The following is a 24764-nucleotide window of genomic DNA, read 5'->3' on the forward strand; positions in this document are numbered from 1 at the left end:
AGGGTCACATCCTGGCAGACACACATTCCATCCCATTTCATGACCATGAAAAGTGATAGTATGTTTTTTTGGAGGTATTGCTGCATCACAGTCACTGCACAGGAGAAAGTAAAAGGTAAGGAAATACAACTGGCACTTAAAAAAACAAATGGGAGAGTTTTTTGTGATGGCCATAGTTCTTGCGGAAATCTGTGTGTCAGTCTCAGATTGGGCCCCCAAACAGCTCTGACTCCTGTTACAGGCAAGATCTATCCTCATTGTGGGAAATTTCGCTATGGCAGGGAAGCCAAACTGTTGGCCATAATAGATGTCTCAAAGTTTTAAGTGATCTTTTATATGCTTTGATTGAAGTCTATAAAAGTGTTAGACACCTAGAAGATCAAGATTATGGTCCTGAATTTATTTTAGTGTTCTATGAGTAGCTAAAGTCAAAGCAGAGGGAGAGTCTGATGGGCTCGTTATCTGAGGAGGTGCCATGGTATTTGGGACTGCTAGAATTTTCTTAAACAGCAAAGTTTCACAAGCAAGCTCTATTACTTTTGACCAGCCAAGGATTGAGAGGTATGAATTACTGAAGCAGAGTCACCTGAATCCTTGTTATCAGAATTTATGAACTCATAGCTGGCAGGAGTGAAGTTTTTGTTGAGGTTTTTTTCCCCTCTTTTTTCTTTTCCTTTTCAAAGGCAAACCTCATACCAGGCACTAGAGTGAAACTATAAAGTAAAAAGTGTCATCATTTTCAGCTGGGATTTTAGATTTCCTTTTCTTCAACTCAAATTTAGGAAGAGTAAAAATGGTGGTAGAGCTACAGATTATTTTATTTTAATTGGAATCCAAATTTATCAAAGGTATTTATGCCATATGAGGTTTAGGAAAATTTGGCATTATGCTGGTAACCTGAGTACGGTATAGGCAGAGCAATGTTGGCATGTCAGGCTAAACATCCTGCGGTTTAGGTGCCATGGCTGCCGGGTGTCCTGTTCTGTGTGCTTGCAGGCATTGAGGAAAGAGACAATGGTTTTGATGGTGAAGAGTATCTCGGCACTGAGCAAAGCCCTATCAAGGTCCTACAGACCAAAGATCAGATATTGGAAGTGTGAATACAAATCCTGTGGCTCACTTATGCATCCTGTGTTTCTGCCTATTTCTGGAGAAAGAGGTTTTAAAATGAAGGGTGGAAAGACCCCTACAGCACTTCCCAAGCTTGTTTCATTTCAGGAGGTCATAATGTGCGTATTAAAGAATTGAGGAAAGAAAGGATGTTTTGTAGTGTGTCTGGGTTTCAGAAAGGGCTTTGCAGCAGGTGTCCCCAGATGCTGAATATTGACTGCAGGAATTGAATGCAGTTGTCGGTGCTGGCTAAACAGCAGCATTTTGTGGTAGAAGTTGTCATAAGCAGGAGGTAGAGAGAGGAGCTGATCTCTATGCTGCCTTGTATAAACAAGCATTTGAGGATGTTCTTGTCTGGTAACAAACAGCATGTTAGTAGCTGTTGGTGATTTATTTTTCTTTTAAAATACTGTTGCAATACTTTGAATAAAATAGAAGCCACATGTAGCTGGTTTGTAGCCTGTCACAACTGAGTATAACTGGAGTCTTAAGGTGCCAGTAAGAATTATTTTTCCATCCACGCAGCAGAGCAAGCGCAGTATTAAAATGGAAAGTAATCTTATGGTTGTAGCAAAATGCATAGCATGCTTTTTATTTAAATCTATTTATACCCCATAGTATTGAATGTACAATTGCATACTTTTGGCACTGCAGTTCAACTAGATTCACATAACTTTATCAGAGTATTTATTAGGAGGGTAGCTTTTCTTCATGGGCATTTTTTTTCTCGGTTTTGTACCTGCCTTTTATGCTAACCTCGCATGTGCAAGGGGGTACCTTTGAAATGTATACTGGCATACTGCTTTGCCATTTCAGTTGTATTTGCCATATGTCTACTAACATTTATGAACGAGAAGAGTTGACCTTTGCAGAGTGAATGGCTAGATGCATCTGTAATTAGAGAATTAATAGTGGTATGTCTCGTTTATTTACCTCAGGTTGTAGAGTCATATTGAGTGCCTAGTGGTGATTTGAATACTGCTACAATAAATAAAATTCAGAACCACACCAAAATTATTTTTGAGACCTAGTTGATACATTGTAGGAGAGAGGCTTAGAGCAAAATGATATTTATGTGGTGTGTGCTCGCTGGGGATGGAGAAGCAGGAGTGCTTGGAGAGCTAAATTCTTCAGCGGATTTTCTGTACGTCCAGTGTGCAAACTCTTACAAAACTCTGTTAACCTGTTCTTTTTCTCTTTGTCCATTCTACTCTTTTTCTTGTTTTCTCCTTAAAACATGTGATTAAGAGATTTGAAGCCCTGTGTGTCAGCAGCAAATTGGTTTCAGAGTGTGACTCTGACGCCACATGCAAGTCAGTCCTCTCTGAGTCCTCTTCATTCTCGCTTATGCTGGCCAGATACCAAAGATCTGTGGTAGCTTTTGCCATTTCAAAGGATAATTTGAGTAGACATTGAAAGGTGGAGAGAAGAGGTGGGTGAGAAGGGTCCCTCAGTGCAGACAGTAAAACCCTGATACTCAGTAGGCTGAGTGAAAGGATGAGATAGCACAGACAGGAGTGTTGGAAAATAGTGCTACTTGGCTGTTATTGCTGACTGTTATTGCTTGGAGAAGCCCACCACTGGGACTGGCTGTCTACCTGAACACTGATGGAGATGCTGGTTAATGCCAACTGTGGTAACAACTTGGACAGCTCTGCAGGAATCGGGATGAAAGTTTGTTTCAATGAAGCCTCCAAACAGATTTAATTTCCAGTAGCCTAAGCTGGTTTTGAAGTAAAAGCAGAAGAGTGAAAGATTTAGTGATGACCCACTACCTGTGCCTGCTCTGGTTTAATCCCTTGTCTGTAGACTGAAGCTTCAGTACTAAATAATTTGAGCAGAAATGTGTTCTATTTTTGATTTTGAGAAAAAATACAATGCTTTCTTTGAGATTTGCATGTGTGGATTTCCCTGCTTGCTGGACTGCCATTGCAAAAAGACACATGCTTCTTGCTGCAGCTTGACTGACAGGCAGTGCTGATGCACGAAGAAGAATAAAACCTGGATAATTTCAATTCCTTTAGTGTTCTAACACAAAGGATGGCTTTATTCTTTATGAAGAGATCTGGAAACAGATGAAGATTGATAACATTGGATTAATAGATGTAGTGCAAATAATCAGGATGTAATAAAAGACAGAATGTCCAAAACCATAGTGACAGGTCTTTTTTGTTTATTCCCCCTCTTCTTTTTGTAGCATAGAGGGAGGAGATGAAAGAAACATTATCCAAGCCTCCTTTTGCCATCAACCCCTCTTGAATGAAGAACAACTGGAAGAGCTGCTCTGCAGCAAATGGTGTTAGTTCTGTGCATCAGCTTGAATTTAGATTCCAAGGCTTATTTATAGGATTCAGCGTTTTTCTAACAGCTACATGCAAAGAGGAAAGAAAGCAAAAGAAATTAGACATTTACCCACTATGACTGAGCAGACACTTTTTTTTCCCCAGCCAGAAAAATAAATAAAGCTGTATTTAAGTGCCTATATATCAGCATTACATACTGAGGATCCATAGGACTGAAAGTTTCTGCTGGTCCCATTTCTGTTTTAATAATGGGAAGCCTTCCTGTGAGGAAAACAGCATAAAGATTTTAAAATTGATTGTCTGTTGAAGGAGAGTTCAGATTCTGAAATTGGTGCAAGTAAATGAGAGAGGCTTACAGTATCAGATGCTGCTTTAACGTGGCATGTGCAGTAGGTGAGAACTGAGCCTGTAGCAGTTATAATCCAAGCAGCACAATGGTTTGGAACTAGGAGGAATTGCTGAAGTTTAAAATAAATAAAAAAGCATATGTGGGGATGTTAATCCCCTATGTCGTGAACAGATAGCAGATGTAATAGTAATCTCTGTAATCTGCTAGTGCATATTAAAGAGAAAGTCCCGAAGAAGTCATTGCTTCCTGTCCTCAGCCTGTTTCATACCTGTGCCCATGGATATCTTCTCCCTCTGTTGTTACCATTTCAGAGTCCAGAAAAATCGCTTGCTGCTCCCTGGAGTCCTTAGAAGGCTGTTTCCTGTATAGATCAGGCCATTAAGGTATGAGGGTTCCTGCCATCCTTCCTTGCTTACACAACACCGAATCGATGGAAAAGCAGTTAGAAGATACTGTGTCACTTTTTAGTCTCCATTTTTTTTTCTAGCAAGAAATTCTGCACAGGGAGAAATTTCACAGAGCTGGTCTTCCAAGCTGCAGTTCAGAATTTGGTTTGTTTTGCAGGTGCTTGCTAACCTGAGTTAGACCATTACCCCAGAATTTAGAGTTCAGGCATCCCTCCACCACCACCACTCCCTTCCTTCTCCAGCTTTTTCAGATATTGAAAAGAAATGTGTGAATCACTAGGGGTTAGGGCTCTAGAGCTCTTGTAGTTTCTTGCTTTCCATCACCTCTGTTTTTGGGGATCTCCCTGTGAATAACTGTTAATACTTGCTTCATCTGCTTCTTTTAGGCAGTGGTTCGGTAATGCTGAGCTCCAGCAAAAATACAGTTTTCTACTGCACCACCTCTTCCAAACTGCATTGCCTGACCACAAACGTGGGCATCCCCTCGCTGTTATCGAAAGGCTGTTGTGCATTAGATCACTGATCTGGCATCATGAAAAATTGGGAGATGGGGCATGTTTCTTGGGTTTGTCTTGTTTTGAAGTTAGGTTGGTTCATGATCCTGCCCACAGCCCATCGTGTGGGCTGTGACTCAGCTGAACTGTGTGGGAGCTCTAGGGGGATGACGGGATGACTGGGGGCTTCTTGAGCTGATTCAGTTTGACAAAGCTGCTCTTACCGCAAACTAGGGTGAACCAGCAGTGCTGGAAAACTTATCTGAAACTCTGGGTTTGTTCACAACTACCTCTGCACTTCTGTAGAATGTCAGGGGAACCTGGTCATAGTCTTATCAAAGCTATTGCAGCAATAGAATCATAGAATCTTTGTGTTGGAAGAGACCTTTAAAGGCCACATAGTCCAGCCCCCCAGCAGTGAGCAGGCACATCTTCAACTAGATCAGGTTGCTGATCTGGAATGCTTCCAGGAATGGGGCATACAGTCTCTCTTCAGGCTCAGTAAGATGGCAGAACGTCCTTTTATGTTTTTTTACAAGTTTGTTAAGTTTAACCATGGGGCTAGAATTTCAGTCTGTGTTTCTAAATCTTCACCTAAATTTTGTACAAACTGGTGCTTTGAACCCTGCCTGGCTTTCATTTTACAGGTGTCTGCATCTCTAAGATGTCTTAAAAGGTATAGTTATGGCTTCCAGCTTTAGACATAAGGAAAAAATTTATTTTTAAGGCTCATAAGGAGAAATCCAAAGGTTGACAGTTGGTTGATATATTGGATGTTGCATGGTATCTGTATCTGCTCTTTATTTTTGCATTTCCTTTTCTCTGCTTCTTCAGGTGTCATCTTGACATAAGTACATTCAAGCTTGGCACTAAGTAGTGTAGGAAACTTGCTCATAGGGGTGGAGAAAAACTGCAACATTCTTGTGTGTATCAAAATGCCTTGTAAAAGCTCTTTAGAGAGTGAGAATTCAATTCAGTGAAACAATTTTCATAAGCACTTGGTACAAACATGAGAAACAGCATCTCTGCACACTGTGCAAGCACAAGATACACAAATTATAGTGCAGTTAACATTAGTAAAGAGAATGGTTATGTCTAATTAGTAACACAGGATGGGTGAGAAGGTTTTTGAAGTGTCCTGCTCAGAAGTGGCATCAATCCAGTAATATCCAAGCAGTAAATCCTGTAATGCTTTTCTAAATGGTCTGGTTAGTCCTGAGGGTGTTTGGGCTTTACTGTTGCACGTGTGATTTAATGAACTTTTTAAAGAGACCTCCAGGCAACAGCCCAAACTCAGAAGGGCAGAGGGGAAAATGCTGATAGACAGTCCCACTGAGCTAGAACACAGTGGCTGTGAAGGAAAAGCCACTGAATGGGCTGATGCCTGAAAGAAGTAAAGCAACTACACTTGGACTCGCTAATGGGCTTTTTGTCCAAAATGGAGCCATCTCTTTCTTTAGTAAGTTACTTGTGTTGGAAATCAGGCCATAGCCAGGCTGGAGCAGGAAGGAAGAGGCGGATAGTTAGTGATCTCAAAAGGGTGTGCTTTGGGTGCAGAATGACAGCTGTGGAAGAAGTAGGTTGGTTGCAAGGGCATTGAACTTGGCAAGAAAGCTTCTTCAGCTCCCTGCAGGGCTGAAAACCTGGTGTCATGCTGGAGCCTTTGGAGCGGAGCTGAGGCAGCCTGCAGGGTGGTCATGGTGGTGAGGCTGCCTGCCCATTCAGCGAAGGAGCCAGCAGCTCTCCTGAGGCCACTCATCCCCTCCTGCAACCTCTCTCCTTCACAAAAATACAAAAATGTGCGCTCTGCAGAGGAGTACTTGTTACCCTTTTCCTGTTTCCAGCATGAAAAAGAGGAGAAGCCTCTTGCCTTCTATCCAGTGGTTCCCAAGCACTTCCCCAGCATTTCATAAGGTGTTAAAGGTCTTTCCTGCCATGTCACTGTGTCTGCTTTGCTGAAAAGGATGTTGAAGCAGCAAAGAAGTGTAAGCATTTTTTCCAGTGATGCAAATTGTCTGTATTGAAGTCAATAAAGAAACCAGAAATTGCGACTTGCTTCCTGTGACCTTTAAATCATGCATTTCCCCATACTGAGGTGCCTGTGACACCATTTGTACCTTAGCTTGGCAACTGGATGGAAAAAGCAATCTCATTTTCTTGGGCTGATTCATAGGTCCCTAATGACAGGTTACATGGTAATACTTGTTTTCGGCAGTTATCATGCAGTGGTGTTTTGGCTGGGACCTGAGAGCAAACATGAGTGAGAAGAGCTTCAGGCTAAGCCTAATAGTGTCACAATGATACTTTTCGTTTGCCTGTTTGAAAACAGTTCTCATGCAGTTATTGTAGTCCTTTTCTAAGGTGAATAGATCAGAGGTGATTGCTCTTTGCTTAGTTTTATTCAGTTTCAATGCATTTGACAATGTTTTATATAGCATCAGTTTTGTTGCTGCTCCATCATTACAATGATTATTACTATAGGGCATAAAGTATTGTGTAGGAATCGTATAAATGTGCAGTAAAGGGTCTCTGTCACGAAGTGTTAGTGGCGTCTAGAGAGACAAGGCAGAGGAGGTAAAAGCCTGATTCAGCAATGTGCCCCTGTTGCACAGAAGCTCAGTCGCAGAGTCTGACACAGAGCAGTTCGTCAAACGGGAAGGGACACATTACAACGTTGCAGGATCATGAAAGATGAGCTCTTGCCTCCCTGCTAGAGATTAGCACCTTTAAAATAAAGTGGCCTTCCACGTGACAGAGCAAGAAGTTCAAGCATCTAGATAGTCAAAGGTCCCTTTCTGACCCTGATGGGGTCAGAAATTTGTGTAGTATTTAAGAAGCACATTCAGAGTCAGTGTGAAAGTCATTATTATTTTAAAGCTCACTGAATTTTAAGGATTTGCACTGCACCTAAATGTCTTTTCTTGCAGCAGCTGAGGGGCGGGTGGGAGGGTTATTGTCTTAGCAGAGGGATTCTCCTCTGTTTGCAAGTACTGCAAACAAGTAGGGAAAAAAAAATGCTGTTTCCCATCCAGAGGTGGGTGAGATAGGTCTGTCTCCATCTCAGATTCAAAATTTCTCCTCACTGCCACTCAAGGTCTTTCCAGTTGCAAGGGACCAGTTGCTTCTGTATTCCTCAATCTAGGAAGTTGGACAGCCCAGAGGTGGTGAAACTCTTGTGATGGATTGGCATTCTTTGGCAGGACAAAGTGCTAAGAGTAGCCTTTGCCACCATCTTTGAGCTGAAATGCATGTAGGTGCCAGTTTAAGGCAGAATGATGCTGGCTCACTGACATTGCTCTCTCCTATTTCTTTTCAGCTCCTGTATGACAACCCAAAAGCCCGTCAGGAAGTCGAGTATCATTGGCGAGCATCAGGGTGTCCCCACATTGTCCATGTCCTGGATGTTTATGAGAATATACATCATGGGAAGAGATGCCTCCTCATTGTCATGGAATGGTATGGACCAGCAGCAGCCCCCCACCAAGCATTGCTCATTGGGAGCTGGAGGGAGTGGGAGAATGTGTTGGCTTAGATGAGAGTTAGGTGAGCTTTCTCAGCAGCATGATTTAAGTTTGCAGAGCAAACCTTCTGTTGTCTTTATGGAAGTGGCAGGGAAATGTATAGCTGCTCCAGACAACCCGTACGATGGAAGAATGAGGAACCTTAACCAGAAAGTAATTTTCCCCTTGTACTCCATGATGATTGTCCTCATTAAAGCACTGACTAATTAATACAATCTTGAAAGGTATGTCTTTACAAATATGATGCACTTTCCTTGTGATTGGCTTCCAACTTCAGGTATAAATCCTATGATCTGACATGATCCTTTTTGCTACTACTTTGACTCTAACTTTTCCTGTTCTCTCCTTGATCCACAGTTATTGTCTTCTTCACTGGGGAAAAATTAATAATCCTTTTCAGTATCTTTGTTTCCTTCTTTCTTTTTTCTCTATCCTCAACCCTTACATAAAACCAGATTACTGTCAGCTTCCCAGTGCCAGCATATCTGACTTCCCAACCATGTGTGTCGTGTCCCTTGTGATAGGGTACGTTAAACTGAAAGCATCAAAACTCCTTGGTCTTGTTTTGTTTTCTAATTATTCCATATGAGAATGGCTTTGTGCATTGATTCAAGTGAGTGTGATGTTGAGGAAGCATTGGCATAGGAGGCAGCCTGTAATCTCTTCTAATCTGTTCCTGCCATGGTTCTATGCGATTATGTGGATGCACAGTCAGGTGTTAATTTGATCTTTTCTGTTCATATAAGGTGGGGTTTTTTGTGTTCTTTGTTTCAGCATGGAGGGAGGAGAGCTGTTTAGCAGGATCCAGGAGAGAGGAGATCAAGCTTTCACTGAGAGAGGTGAAAAATCACAAGTTTAATTTTAAAGTTTGTGAAAGATTGCTTCTCCCTTTCTCTATCACTTTGCTTAGTTCCTGTACAGGAATTTTTCTTTTATTTTATTTTTGTTTGTAGTTTTTTTTTCTATCCAACTCTATATTAAACAGTTATTTTTAAAAGTTCCTGAAAATCAGCAATTACCAGAATTGGCCAAGTTCAGGCACAACGTGGAATGTTTAGAGGAAAATTCCTTATACAAATGTGCTCAGTGCTTCATTTCTGAAGCACTGCAGCCTCTGTTATTCTAGTCCCTGGTCTCCCGCCAGATCACCGCTAACATGATCAACACAGCTCCTACTGTGATTTCTCTTCTGGCTGTCCCTCAAGCAGCATCACTGTGCACAGCTATACTGTTAGGTGATGAGTATAACGAGCAAATCACATTTGATGAAACATTTCTTATTCAAGGGTTTTAGAGTACTACTTGGAAGGAAGTGTTATTAGCCGCACTGTAAACAAGCCTGCTTATCTATGGTAAGGGACTATGTGCAAGTTTAAACACCTGCTATGAGTCAGTGACAGAGCTTGCAATAGAACGGTCTTGCCGTTTTTATTGTCTTTGCTATTTATTATTTGCAGAGTACTACGTGTGTGCTTGACTGTAGTTCTCCTTGCCCATCCACAACAGACAAGAGCTTGTTTCTGCTCAGGAGTAAAAATGTTAGTGTTTGTAACTAGCATCCTGACAAAATGATTAGAAGAAGAAAAAAAATTACACCTGAACTTGTAAATTACTGTGACTCTTTTGCAAGTCTGGTAGAGAGGCCAGGCTTTTTTTGTTCCCATGATCCTTTGTTTCCTAGCCTGGGATGAATCCTTTCAGTGGAATTAGACTCACGTTGGGAAAACAAGCATTTTCAGGAACTTTATTTGTTCCTCTCTGAAATACAAGATTCCGGGAGGGAAACTGGTTCCATGATCATTAGTGACTCCACTCTGCTAAAAACATACCATTGTATAATATTCTAAATGCTTACTTGGAAATCATCTGGAAGTGTTAAACAAAAAACCACCTTCATTCTTTCCTGAGATAAATGAGCCCTGTTCCACTGGATTCCCCATGTTCACTGGGGAACAGTTCATATGTCAGTCACAACCTCCCATTAGGAGCCAGGGTTTTTGGCCCAGGCCAGAAAGGAGGGTGGTTATGCAAGACTATCCCCAAAGAAGGTGAGTGTTTCTGCCTTCTGATTGTCCTTTTGCCTGAGATTGTGTAATTTCAATCTCAAGCCATCCTCAAGGATTCCAGGTTACAGTACAATAATTTCTACTTTCTCTCTCACTACTGCAGCTGAGCTTTCTACCTACGCAGAAAACAGAGGATCAGGTTGAAGTTGCTAATTCTGTTTCCCTGTCAATGGAGATGTAATATAATACTCACTTGGTACAATGGGAATGTCACTCCTCCCTGCTCTGAAACCTCTCCCTGTGTAACTGAACTCTTCCAGACTTCACGAGTACTGCTCTTGCAAGGCAGCTCACCAGCCACTAGAATTTCCCACTGGGGATATGTTAAATTTTAGAAACATATTATTTCAAAGGTGGCAGTCTGGGCTTTGCAGGATAGAACTGTTGATTTTGTTTCTCCTGAGGAAAAACTTGTAAAGACAGTGACAAATGAAGATGTGACCTATCTTAAAATTACTATATTGTTATGTTGTTCTATTTTTAGAAGATCTGTTAGATCCTCCTATTACCCCTGGACTAGAAGCTGAAAGTTAAACTTCTGCTTCGGACAGCCAAGGACATGTCCTGAGCAATCAGGGACATGTCCTGGTTGGGGCTCCTTTCTCCACAGTCTTTCATGTTGCTTGCCTACCTGCTCTGCTCTTACTGCTTTTCTGGTGAGCAAATTAAAGCACAAATTTACAAGCTCATAAAAAGCAGGAGTCTCAACTATTGAGTTGCAGTGCCTGCTCAGGAGGGGGGCTGAGCAGCCGTGGAATTGGGGGGTATGGTTGCCTGCAAAACCAAAACACAGCTGTTACAGCTAATTTTAGGTTTTCTAGTCTTGATGCTAGGCCTGTATTCCAGCAAGCTTTTTATAAGTCATAAGCATCCCCAGGCATGTCCCTGAGTTACAGTGGGAATGTTAATGTGACCTTTTTCTAAAATTGTATTTGTAGAGGCCTCTGAAATAATGAGAGACATCGGAACAGCCATCCAGTATCTGCATTCAATGAACATTGCCCATAGAGACGTCAAGGTGAGGCCTGAAGGTGTGTGGGCAGGGAGAAAAGAGCATGAAGCAGAAAAATAAATGGGCAGTGGTGGTTAAGTGGAACTAGGTGTACAATCAGATGGTCAAATTGTTTCTGTTCCTCTGCCAGTGTGAGAAGGGGTCTGTTCATAACTAGTTTGCAACTAGTCAAAAGTCAGAATACTCATGTGTGCTAACGCCTTCCACTTGTACAGAATGCAGAAGAATCTGGTGATAGTCAGGTCGTTAATTAAAGAGGTATTACCAACTTGCAATCCAGTTAATTAACAAGAAAATAACACTGCCTGCAGTGAACTTATACTAGATGCTATACCTCTATGTACAGTCTTTGCCAATTACGGTTGTTTTGAGAATCATACTTGCCTAACCCCCCCTCCAAACAAACCAAAAAACCCCAAACAAACACCAAAACCCTCTTCAGAAACAGGAGAAACTATATATATGGGAGGAATAATACTGATTCCATGCATCCAACCCACATTAATAATATACGTAAATATTTGGGAAAATGGGAAGATCTCCGTTAACTAACGTGTGGAACAGTGTACTTTATTATCTAAAGTTTGTACCCAAATCTTGTTGTAGAGGTTTGACAGGGTTTGGAGTATTGTATTTTGTTTTCATTCTGTAAAGCGTGCAGCATAACCAAAGACAAGATAGCTGCACCAAGGCATTTCTAGCGCAGCGATATGGCAGTGTGATGGAGTGTGCTGGAGAGCAGGTCACATAATGATAGACTGAGGCATCTGATTGATTCCACAGTTCTGAGATTGTGAATTTTCTACAGATGCTTCTGTGTGTTTAGCTGGAGGGAGAACTGCCATTGCTTGGTATAACTAAGGGATATGTTTGAGGGTTCTTAGGTAGGAACTGGAGAATGAGTTAACAGCTCAGAGACTAAAAAGCTATTCACTTTTGTGGAGCTATGTGCCCTTGCCTATCACCAGCGCAGAAACTGAAGCGCTTAGGCCCAAACATCACCTACGCACACTCAGCGAACTAACATAGAAATGGTTCAAATTGCCTAATAGATCCTAAATACTGTTTTCTTTCAAGCCCTCTCTTCTTCTGTATGTCCTTAAACACTAGCATGAGAGAGGGCATAGCTTCCTTATGACTGAGAAGCTAACAAACAAGTTTAAACAATTGCAGATTGTGGAGATGTGCTGTTGTCCCTGTTCTTGTGCACAAGAGCTTGTACTTCCCTCTGTGCCACTTCTGGTTTTGGAGAGCTTTTATGGAGTGTGGAGCAAGAGTGGAATTAACTCAGGTTTCAGGAGACACAGGGTGTCTGGTGTTGATCAGACCGAACAATCCTGGTAAGTGCAGTGAACTAGGGAGAGGTTCAAGAAGACAGATTTTATGCCCATTGGACCTGATGAGTGTCTTGTGATTTGCTCTCCTAAATACCATGTTGAGAAGGATGTTGATCCTTAGCGTGCGCAAAAATGCTATATGTTGGGAGGGAACTTTCTGCATGGTGTGATGGGGATGTGAGAGAAGTAAGACGACCCAGATGCTGGTGGTGATGCAGGCAAGCAGGAATGGTTTGACCTTTCACTGCATTAGAGACATCTCTTTATTGTCCAACATATCCTTTTTCTTGGCGGCCTTTCAGCCTGAAAACTTGCTTTACACATCTAAAGAGAAGGATACTGTACTCAAACTCACAGACTTCGGCTTTGCCAAAGAAACCACTGTACAAAATGCGCTGCAGACCCCCTGTTACACTCCTTATTATGTGGGTAAGTTATGCAAGATGCATTTCTTTTGTGTTTCAGTCTGTCATCCCTCCCCTTATAGTGGGCCTGTGGACTGCAGGAATGGATGGCAAATCTTCTATTGTCGTTGTAATGCAAAGAGGTAGCCTGCAGAATTTAAACTGGCATCCAACCCAAACCTAGTCTGATTCCAGTACAGTTCAGTGCTCCTGCTTTCTTCCTTGGTTTGCAGAGGAAACAGCCTTAACAGGGGCTGCAAATGAGCATCAAGGAGAGAGAACATGTTGCTTCTGATTACACTTGAAGTAATCCTCATGTCTCTGCTGAATGATGCAATAAAATTCATAATGTGAACTCAGCTTCATGATTATTTGGGTGTTGCCTTGCAAAACCTCCCTTAGTTTAACTAATGCAATAAAAGAGAACAGGGAGAGTATTCACTCAGCTTGTAAAGCTTCTTAAAGCTGGCAAGTGGAGGAATTGGTAATGAAAGATGAAAGTGACTTAATCACAGCTGAATTTTTGCCTGCATTTTGTCCAGAGACAGAGCACTGTGTAATGAATGCCACAGTATGCACTCATTTTAGAGTACATCCCTTCTGGTCTTTGAGTTAATAGTCATTCACCATATGGTATGACTGAGGCAGTCTGCGCTTGGAATTTCTTTGGAGGAAAAAGGGCGTAATTTTTTGGAAGAATTAGTTCTCTTCTATGATGTAAGTTTTTGAAGTTTTTTTGCATTGAAAGATACCATTACTCATTGTTGGCAGAGAATTATGATAGCAATATTTTTTTCTCATACTTTCTTCAATATTTTTGTGAGCTGGGATTAGTGATAAAACTAAGGAATTTATGCATATATGTTTTTATGCCTTTATATTTGTATATAAACAGGCTGACATTTCCCATCTCAACACCTTTTTATAAAGCAGCATGATTGCTCATATGTTTAGAGAATAATTTTCCTTACAAAATCAAGCTCCCTGCCAGTTCAACTGCCCCAGGAAAAAAAAAAATCCCCTCTAAATGTATCTCTCTAATTTTATTACTTAGTGAAAAAATATAATGCTCCAGAGGGCAAAGAAAAATACATTGCTCTGTAGTTGTTGGAGCTACACAGTCCATCTAGGTACCGTTCAAAATTTTATCACAGCTCAAGTAGGTCCTTTCTGTTCTGATTTCTGGAACATATGGTCCTGCCTCTTTCAGTGCAGTGTCTTCTTGTACACGTTTAGCGATAGCTCCTTCTGCTTTTCTGTAATCTTAGTACTTTCTTGAGCAAAGAGACACTAAGGTGAAGAGTGGGGCATTTTGCCAGCTTCATTCCTCCTTTTTAAAGCAACATTAGGTGTGTTTAGGAATTTGTCAATAGAAAATACTGCCCAGTTCCTGCCATGAGTTGCATTTTCTTAATGCCTCCAATATTTGCTGCTGAAGTGTGCTGTTACTTGTACGGTAATGAAGGTGAAAGAAAAAATCTGGTACTCTGTAATTTCTGTTTTTAATCTTCTTCAGCTCCAGAAGTCCTTGGTCCTGAGAAGTATGACAAATCATGTGACATGTGGTCGTTGGGTGTCATCACATATATTCTGTAAGTATTTGTAAAGAGGCTTGATGGATGGGAAAAGGACGCATCTTGTTAAATCTGCACTTAAAAGTAATTAGTCACTAGGATCATGTAACCTGCAGAAGAATATAAGCTTGTATGGGACTTTTTAAGAGGTGACAGGACTTCCCTAGTTATAAGAACTCTTTTGTCCACTCTTACAGCCTGTGTGGGTTCCCGCCATTCTACTCAAACACTGGTCAAGCCATTTCTCCAGGGATGAAGAGAAGAATTCGGATGGGGCAATACGGGTTTCCCAATCCAGAGTGGGCTGAAGTATCAGAGGAAGGTAACAATGCTCACTGCTACTAATGAGTATGTGAATGGTGTGCAGTGCTAGAGTGCTTCCAAGAGACTATTTCTAAAAACCTGTCTTACTTTTTGTTTCCCTTTTTTTTAGAATTTAAATTAATTTTTTGTAAGGTGATACAGAGAACGACTGGGAACTCGGGCACTAGCCAGCAACCTAAGTACTACAGAAAGTAAATGACTACTGAAAACTTTCTTTCAAATTCCAGCTAGCGCTAGTGAATGCCAAGATTAAACCCTCTGGAAACAAAAGTCTTTAATCCTGAGAAAGGAGACTTCCACAACAGCTGCAATGCAAGCTGAGTTGGAAGAAAGGCAAACTGTCTTAAGAACTCATTCAGTCTTTGCCCTTCTTGGTGATACAGCCAGCAAGGATGGCAAGTTTTCATGCTAGCTTTTTGTGATGTGGGAACTTGCCGCCACCACTTAAATCAAGGTCAACAGTTTATTTTGTATAAGTCATTGACCAAAAGCTGCTGCTGTTCATGTGTGACCTGGATGGTCTCAAACCAGTGTCCTGAAAGTGTCTGGTTTTGATTCCTTCTCATAAGCTGGAGGTCTCACCTGCCCATCATATTAGAGAGAAAGGTTAGCAACCTCTGAGCACAGGTCTTTTTCTAACAAGCCTTTTATACTGCTTTTGCTACCATCCCATTATTGTCTGCTCTTTAGCAATAACAAACTATTGGATAATACTGCGATCTGAGATGCTTTTACCGCTCGTGGGATCTCATGGCTGTGTGTGCAGCATGGTCTATTGAACATCAGCACAGAAGATATTTTACCTAATTTTTTTTTTGCCTTGGGTCTTGTTCATATTACAGCAGTTATAAAAATGCATGGGGAGCTTGGTGGCGGAACATTCGCTTGGAAAATCTGTAGGGTTTCTGTATGCTTGCCTTAATGAAGACAGGTGCCCTCTACCTTTGAAACTATTAAGATCAGCTAGTTTATGTGCATTCTTTTAGGCTGATCAGGTACCTTCAGCAGACTGCTTCTTTTTGCCCTCCTTTATACTGTTCTTGTCATGGTTTTCTTTAATCATTCCTTCATTGCATCATCTATAGAGGCTTCCTCCAAATTCTCCACCAGCTTCCTGTAATCATCTTAATGGGCTCTGTTTGTGGTCCGCTCTTTTTGTTTCCTTGTACATTTTAGAGTCTAGGTAATCTCTTCTGTAAACCTCCTTTTGCAGCCTTTCTTGACAAACTAAAGTCTCAATTTGTACTTCTGGCAGCTTCTTACAAGCATTTAGTCACCTTGCATTCAATGTTTCTAAAAGAGAACTCTTATTCATAGAGTTCTATTCTATTCAAGTCTTTCTAGGTTCCCCCAAGGAAGTTATGTTTAAGTCTTTCTGAATAACATCACTTGGATGTAGTGTTTCCTGTCTCTCTGCCCGCATTAATGAAACTCTTGTCCGGATTCTTATCATCTCATATCTCAGTTACTTAGTGCTCTTGCTTTGGCAGATGCCATGTTCGCGGAAAGCTGCTACAAAGCCTTTTTGTGCAATCCATTTCTTTGACTTAGTTGTCCTTTTAGTGGTGTCCCAGTTGTTGAAGAAAAGTTTATTGTTGTCTTTTTTTTTTCCACAGCCTATGCAAGTTTTCTCAAAATATCAGCTTATGCATTCATTCAGCCCATAATGCCAAGCTTGTCGCCATCTTTCAGACAGGCAGCTTGGCAGCTTTCTGTTCCTATGTTTCTCTTTTTCTCACATTCTCGCTTTCAAAACAGTTGGTTTGGTGATGTAGATAGCGTAGATGGAATCCCCAATCCTTTGTCTTTCCTTCTTGCCTCTTGTTTTGGATCTTTTCATGTTCTGTCTCTTTAAACATAATAACCTACCACACTGTACACAGCTTCTTAACATGGTAACAGCAATAGGTAGGTGTTTTGAGTTCTGCAAAATTATCTCTCTTCATTCAGCAGGTCTTTGTATTCTCAAGGTTATTTGGGAATGCAGTAGTAGACTACAACATGCCGTGTTGGTCCTGTTTTTCAGCCAAACAACTGATTCGCCATTTACTGAAGACTGACCCAACAGAGAGGATGACAGTTTCTCAATTTATGAATCACCCTTGGATTAACGTGAGTTTCATATCTCATTTTACAAGGGAGCAAGATGAATTCTTACATGCAGAACTTACATGTTGCTCCACATAGCACAGCAAGGGAAGGATGATGATTACTGTTAATAACTTAATTAACCTACTGTGTCCTCCACAGAGGGTCACCTGCCCATAGAACCACAATTGCTCTTGGTGTTACCAGAGGACACACAAAGAGAGACACCCACAAGAGCGTCCTTGAAAGCAAAAGCTGAATGTATCTGTATCTTCTGCAAGCAGGCAGTTGCTGTTGGCTCTGCAGCATATGCATGTGTTACTCTTTAAAAATATAAAAATAAACTGTATGTAGTTACGTCATTGGTGCAGGATTTAAAGAGAGCTATTATTAGTGGTCTCGGGCACCACTGTGCATAGCTGTGTTAGTGTGAACACAGTCCTATGCTTAGTGGGAATTTTCGTCCTTGGCAAAGTTCATAAATGTGTGGGAGGAGCAAGGGTCTCGGCTTAGTGCCCTGTCAGAGATTGACAGATAGAGTGGTACACAGAGCTATTAATGGTCCCAGTTCAGGTTTCATTGTATGACTTGGTTGAATTTACTTTTCCTTAAAAAATACTTCTCAGGGAAAAGGAAAAAACCCTCTAATTATACAATATTAATTATTTCAAACAAGAGACAAGAATCCCAGGAGTTATCAGGCTGAGTTTCAGGATATCATCTCTGCTCTGTAGATGTCATTTAAAATAATAGATTATACTTCTCACATTTGTGCCTAAAAGGACACCAGTCATGTTCCTGCTGCCCAAAAAATCATCAGCCAGGAACAGAATCACTTGTACTGTAGAATGCCCTATTATCTTATAGTACTTTCTCTGTCTATGCTGATCCTCAGAGGAAGGAGCAGAAACAGAGGCATGACTAACAGTCAGTGATTCTATAATGCCTGTTTGAAGATCTGAAAGTGCTTAGAATTATATAGAAACGTAGCTGTATAACATCCTGATGAAGCAGATAGATGTCTTCATTTAGAGTTGCAAAAGCTGAGAAATTAAGGTTACAAAGACTCTGTAGAACTGCAGCAGAACCTGGACAATGTTTCTAAGTCTTTTTTAACCAAATGAAAATGTAGTCACTGTTCAGAATAAATACCTCCAGCTTAAAGTGTTTGAAGAGCCAAGAAGGAGGTGTTCCAGAAGTCAGCAGGCAATGAATTTCACAGAATGAGTGCCTAATAGCTAAGGAAGCTACCACCTACAGCGACACATGTTACTTGAAATATGCATATAACCAATTAATAAGGAGGAGATTACAGACAAGGTCTATAGACTGCTGCACCAAGGAGCTGTGCTAGAATACCATTCCTGGAAGAATGCTCTAGGAGCTGCAGATTGGCATTTTTTTCTGCTGGAACCTATTGTTCCTATCAGGCAAAGGGAGGGAGTGGGAAAGACCAACATGGTGATTGTCTGTGTTCTTTTCCTAAATCCCTAAGTGGGAAAACATGTATGGGGAGATGCCTTGCACAAGCAGTGGAGGGGAAGGTATTTGTCTCACCTCTTTTTTTTTTTTTTTTTAATTAATTAGATGGATGGCAAAAGTATTATTGTGGACTATGCAAAAAATGTCAGTTTAGGTGCAGCACATAATCCTCTAGTTAACTTGTAGATAAGTTTTATTTAACAAGAAGTCGCTCACAGGAGATAGGAGGGCGCCTTCAACACCTGCTCAGGAACACCACTAAAGCCAGTCTGCTGGTTTTCCATTTCCCTCCTCCCAGCTGTACTTGATAAAACTATACCCTGGCCAGCTGGGGTCCTTCTCAGAGGATGCAGGCGTCATGATTTCTGCTTCCACTTCTGTAACTACTGCAGTGCTGCTGTTAGCTCGGTGGAGTATAAGCAATGACATATACAGGAACTCCTTAGACTTTGTTGACATGCAGCTGTGTCTGGCGTAGGATGCCACAGCAGGAGATGGCGAGTTTAGGTAGAAAGCAGAAGGGAGATAGAATATGAGTTTATAGTTTGGGTTATGGACTGGCAAGAAATGTTATGATTCTTGCTGAATTTAGCTAGGGAACTGTGCTTTGTGCTTTAGAAATTGTACCTTACTCTAATTTAAAGTATCTACTGATATTTCATGGCAGGTGAGTGTAGATCTCCATTTTATGTGGAAGAGCATCTCAAGCGATGCACTGTGTTCTGGACTGTGCCTTACTCTGAATAATAGTATAATTTCCTCTTGGGGGCACACTTATAATCTGATAAACTGGTAATCTCAGTTAATGTATATGTACAAGAAAATTTCTCCTATGACAAATCCTAGAAGATAAAGGTCAAATTAACCACTTTAAAGCATTGACTAATGAATAGTGAAATGACAGTTAAAATCTAAAATGTACATATAAATCTATCCAACACAGAATTATTGGCTGGACTGGAAGGGAGCAGAGTTAAACAAACTCAGCACTGATTTCTCTCTCCTTTTGTTCTTTAAAGATACTGTCATGTGGGGACTATGGTCCTTTTCTACCTCACACATGAATTAGCTTGTGGAGGGATTCAAAGCATGAATAGTGAGGGCCACTGAAGGACACTAGATAAACTTTTATGCCCTTCGTACACATAGAAGAGCAAGCAGTCACTTCCTAAATGTGATTTTGCAGACCGCTTCTTTTGGTGTTTTTCCTTTTACTCAGAGATCAATGTCAGTGCCACCAACTCCTCTTCATACTGCACGGGTCCTGCAAGAGGATAAAGACCACTGGGATGAAGTTAAAGTGAGTCAATTGTTGTTCAGATTTCTTGAAGACAAGTCTGATAAGAGATTGGATGGGCTGGTTTCTCTGCGTATGCTTATTTCCTTGGAGATTATGGCTATTTTGAATACAATGATGTTAATTAAGGGAAGCATAAACAGTCCTGGTTAGAACAGTAGTGTATATGATAACTGTTTAAAAAAGAAAGCTATTTGAGCTTCATCCAACAGCCTTACAGCTCTGCCAAATACCAACAAAGAAGGTGTTTATGATCAAAGTTATTAATGATGCTACCTGCTGGGCCACTGTATGTAACCACAGAGACGGGTCAGTGTTGAGGGAGCTTGAAGTTCATTACAGTGAAGTGAAGAATATAGTGAAAACGCAGGGGAATGGGGTGGGAGGGTTGAGCTGCGTTCTGGTTTTCTACTCAGTTCCTGTATTGTAAAACAACATTAAATAACCTTAGCCTTGTCTTGTTGCGACGTTTGGTGAGGGGAGATAAAAATATATCTGTCTTTCCCTTAATCTAACCAGGTGCCTCACCTACTGTTTGTACTGATGACAGTTGAATACTTCCTGCAAAGAGAAACAATAGGGCAGACTAAAAGTTGTTTGCAAGCTTTAACCCTTTCCTGCTGGCCTTTATCAGGTTGGCATGCTTTTACAATTAATTCTGAATTATTTGCACTTACAATGCTTGGCATTTTGATAATTGCAACATTCCTGTAGTGTATTTTACTGATTACTGATTTTATTTACATTACTGATGTATTGTCTCGGCTGTTGAACCATTGTAATGGTAAAATTTCATAGGACCTAGGCAACATTTGCCTCCTGAGTCAAAGAGATCAAACAGATAGTTTCACTTAGCCTTCTTCATTTCCATGTTTCTGAGAACTTCTTATACTTGTGCTTTGTGTAGGTCCCAGAGGTATTCCCTTGGGCCACCGGCATTCCCATAATATTTAATAATTTCTACTTTCCTGACCTAAATGCATAGACATTCGTTTACTTAAGCAGATTTTTGCTCAAAGCCTTACTAAAAGTTTAAAATTTGCCTGCACTTAACATTAATTCAAACTAAGGAAGCATGTTAATTTGAAGTGTATACTTTTTAAAAACTTTGTGTGGAGTCTTTATTCTAGTTCCTGCTAACCTACTTTGGTAACAGAGCAAGAAAAGCAGCACTCTGAGTCTGGTATAAGAAGCCCAGGCTCAGTAGCTGGTGAAGGCCCAGAGCCAGCCAGTAAGAAATGCTGGCGTAGGGACATGGTGGAATTTAGGCCAGTGGAGTGTGGTCCTGCATGCTCATGTATGAAACACTGTGTGAATAGTTCCTCCTGAATGGCTCCATGGGTAGAACGAAGCCTTTAGTCATAGTCCAGTGCAGCAGAAAGGGCTCAGCTATTTCTGGCCGCAGTGTAACAGAGGGTTCTTCTTGTACATTCATCTCCTGGCAGTAGTGTGGGGTGGCTGTGTGCTCTCTGCCTCGGGGTTTTCAATAAATTGCTTCCTTGGTTACAGGAGGAGATGACTAGTGCTTTGGCTACCATGAGGGTCGACTATGATCAGGTGAAAATCAAAGACTTGAAAACATCCAACAACCGCCTCTTGAACAAACGCCGTAAGAAGCAGAAGCAGGCGGGCACCTCTTCTGCAGCCCCAGGGTGCAATAACCAATGAGAAGAGAAGCCAAGGACCAGTGGGTGGAGGGTAAAAGTTAAAAGGAAAAATTTAAAATCGGTATGATCAACTCACATGGTATCACAAAGGCTATGAGACCGTGAAGAAGCTACCCTGCAAAGAGGGAGCAGTGTGAAAGATTGCATTTTTATAACTTGAATCAGGGCTTTCCTTTTAAAGGCTAATGTATATGACACGATTCTGTTGCATATTGCCAGGGAAGGTACAGGAAATACCAGAAATGTTACGGGTTTTTGTTTTGGCTTTAACTGTATCAGACAAGAGGAGAGAACAGCAGGCAGTCTCAGCATACTAATACACTGAGGCTTTAACAGCCATCTACAAGAGTAACTTCTGCTACCGTTTTAAACTCGGGAATAGCAAAAATGCCAAGTGTTCTGCTAGGAGTGTTGTAGTAGTTCAAACATGAGTACTGAGAAAGGAGAAAAATGTCACTGCTCTTTATATGAGTAGCACAGGTGCAGTTCTAGAATGGATGCACCTGGACAGCATTTCATGTTAGAATTGATAATAGATAATATTTCCAAACTTGCCTCCTATAGTTACAGAATATCACCTAAACAGTAGAGAGTTATTCCTGTTACAGGAAAAAGCATCCGTACATTTCCATTTTCGTAAAGTCTTCATGTAGTCTCATGTGAAGATTGGAGTTTGTCGTGGATTCTCGTTTGATAACATGTAAGTTTTCTAAACTGTAACCATTATGTCATGTCTATGCCACTGTCGGATCCCTCTCTTGTAATGTTTTTTATTTAAATCGTACTTCATGTGCAGTTTTAATAAGGATTTAATTAGTTGAAAGTATCCTGCAGAGAATATTGCTGTTCCTCTTGGATCCACAACCTCTAGGGCGTGCAACTGGACATGCAGTTGTATACAAGAGACTGTTCTAGAAGAGAGACTTCTGAAATTTGGGAAGAAGTGGCAAATTCATGTTCTCTGAGTGGACCCTGGTGTCTGCCAGCATCGCTTCTGGTAGTTATCTCCAGATCCTGTGCCTAAGATGTGCTGATCATAGCGAATTTTGGGGTGCTGGGGTTGGTTTGTTTCTTGGGGTCAGGGAGGGGGAGGATGCTACTTTATTCACAGTGTTTTGTCAGTGTTTCTGTATCCAAAGATTTTTGCCACCTAAGGGAGATTACCTGTCCACCCATTGTTTTTTTTCCTATTCTAATTATTCTAATTCTTGTTTTATGGGATCCTAGCCTTGGTTTGCTAATTTGTTTTACTTTGTGATCAAAATATTTTCTCTTGCTGTATTTTGGGGTTTTTTTTCAGTTGAGGTGAAGCAAATATTTGTGAAATTATTATCAGTCTTGGATAAAAGTTATGTGCTTCCAGTGATGCAGGCAAAAACTAGTTTGTGGTAGGCACACAAAGTGCTCGGGAGAATGTTAAACGACAAAAAGGAAAACAAGGCTCCAGAGAGGATCTGAATCGCCAAATCTGACTGCCACATAAATCTTGTTACCTCCAACAAAGATCAACTCTAGGCTTTGGACCTTGTCTGGTGAGCCCTGTTCCCATCTTCAAAATGTTGGATGAGACCTCCATTCTTTGTGAACTAGTCCTAGGGTTTTATAAACTGATTTTAATAAATTGTGTTAAAACATTCCTTCCTCCTGTCATCCCTGGTTTTGCTGAGATGTTGCAGAGTTTGTACTGCTTTGTGAGGTATACCTGTGTTGAAGGTGATGGGAAAAGGGAGAAGGAAAGTGTTCAATGACTTCCACATTTAAAGGCTACCTGACTTTGAGCATTTTTTAAGATTACAAGCGTTTGTTTTTAAATATCAACCTCTGCAAAGATGTATTTTAAAATTATTTCATGTTTATCTAGGTATCTCTATGATTATAACATGTTCTGTATATATTTATTTCATTGTATTACTCCTATGAATTATGCAAATATTATTCACTACCTGTAAATGATAATACAATGAATGAAGACACGTTACGTGTTCAGGCTGCAACAGTTGGGATTAGAGCCAGATCCAAGTTTCTGTCTCTTTATCCAAATTTTTTGAGGGTGCTACGTACATCACTCCTACCTTCCCATCTCTGCGCCCCATCAGGGGGATACATGCTCCCACTACCCCAGTTAATAGGGCAACCTGCGTATAACGTGGTGATGTCCTGGCTGCCTTGGGCAGAGTGGTATCGCAGCTATTGCAACCCACGTTTTCACTTGTCTTGCCCAAAGTTTGAGCAGGAGCTCTCAGTTTCCAGCTGGTGCCTTCTTGCCTGCCAGTTCAGTCTGGAGCTCGAAGACATGAATCTGTTCCTGTGTAGTTTTCCATGGGGAGCTGTAAAGCACACGTGGACCCGATTCCTTCCTGTGGGGTTCTTGTCCTTACTGCACTGCAGTTCAGAAGCTGGAGTGATGAACTGACGATGCACTTGGGCACAGCACCTTCAGCTTTCAGTCCCTGTATAGTAGCACAATACCACCTCATTAAATTTGGACTAATAGTTCTTGCATTCTACCCTGCAGTGACAACATCCAGGAGTACTGTCAAGCCCGGTGGGAGCCTGCGGAGGGCCTCAAAATGGCGGACATGGAAGTGTATGCAAGTATCGTACAGAAGTGTTTGTGCTCCTTTTACAGGAGAAAGGAGGCGACTCCGTGGGAGCTGGGAAGCAGCTGACGTGCAACGGATGGAGCCTCAAACCGCTGTAACGGTGCTCGTAACGCAGCGGGCTTCTGTCCTACGCGGGGAGCGGGGCGTCAGAGCCCTGGTCCTACTTTGACCGTGCCAGAGTGAGCCGGCGCCGTGAGAATCTGCCGGGAGCCACGGCTGGGGCAGTGCTTGTTGTCACCCCTCACTGGGGTGCAGACGTCCCCCCAGCAGCTGTGCGAGGGGCCGTGCCGTTAGCGTGTCGGTACGGACGCGTGCGTACCTCTGCCGGCGCACGCCGCCGAGCGCGGGAACGCGCACGCCGCTCGGCACCCCCCGCCCAGGCTCCGCGGCGCCACCTGCCGCCCGCGGCGCCCCCCTGCAGCCGCCGGCGGCCGCGGGGCGCTGGGCCCGGCCGGGCCGCCCCAGCACCTCCACCAGCATCACGGGCACCGGGCTTCCCCGGAACCCCCACCACGCCGGTAGCTGCAGCAGTTAAGACGCAAAAAACTTCGGGGATCTCGGGGTCTGTGTCACATGGGTGTTCTTGCCAAAGCCTGCAGGGAGCAGGCTGTGCCCTGCAGAGCTGTGATGAGGTTCGTGTGTACCTTTTGCAGAAGACCTTTCCCTCCTGGCTGCTAGCTCTCTTAAAGAAGGGCCTTCCTTCTAGCTGCCTTCACACACATTATA

General features: G+C 41.9%; 1 protein-coding gene across 1 annotated transcript in view; it reads left to right on the forward strand.

Moving 5' to 3' along the window:
• The window catches only part of MAPKAPK3 (MAPK activated protein kinase 3), a gene marked incomplete at both ends in the record, with an annotated part of 48162 nt that extends 26726 nt beyond the window's left edge, over positions 1–21436 (forward strand). The window contains 9 exons of the mRNA XM_082004728.1: positions 7980–8119; positions 8959–9023; positions 11189–11268; positions 12902–13028; positions 14520–14595; positions 14775–14899; positions 16928–17013; positions 19691–19771; positions 21278–21436. Of these exons, the coding sequence (XP_081860854.1) occupies positions 7980–8119; positions 8959–9023; positions 11189–11268; positions 12902–13028; positions 14520–14595; positions 14775–14899; positions 16928–17013; positions 19691–19771; positions 21278–21436 (939 nt within the window). The remainder of the gene's footprint in view (positions 1–7979; positions 8120–8958; positions 9024–11188; positions 11269–12901; positions 13029–14519; positions 14596–14774; positions 14900–16927; positions 17014–19690; positions 19772–21277) is intronic.
• Positions 21437–24764: the final 3328 nt, after the last annotated feature.

This window comes from Phaethon aethereus, assembly GCF_964289735.1.
Source record: "Phaethon aethereus genome assembly, chromosome: 11".
Classification (NCBI taxonomy): domain Eukaryota; kingdom Metazoa; phylum Chordata; class Aves; order Phaethontiformes; family Phaethontidae; genus Phaethon; species Phaethon aethereus.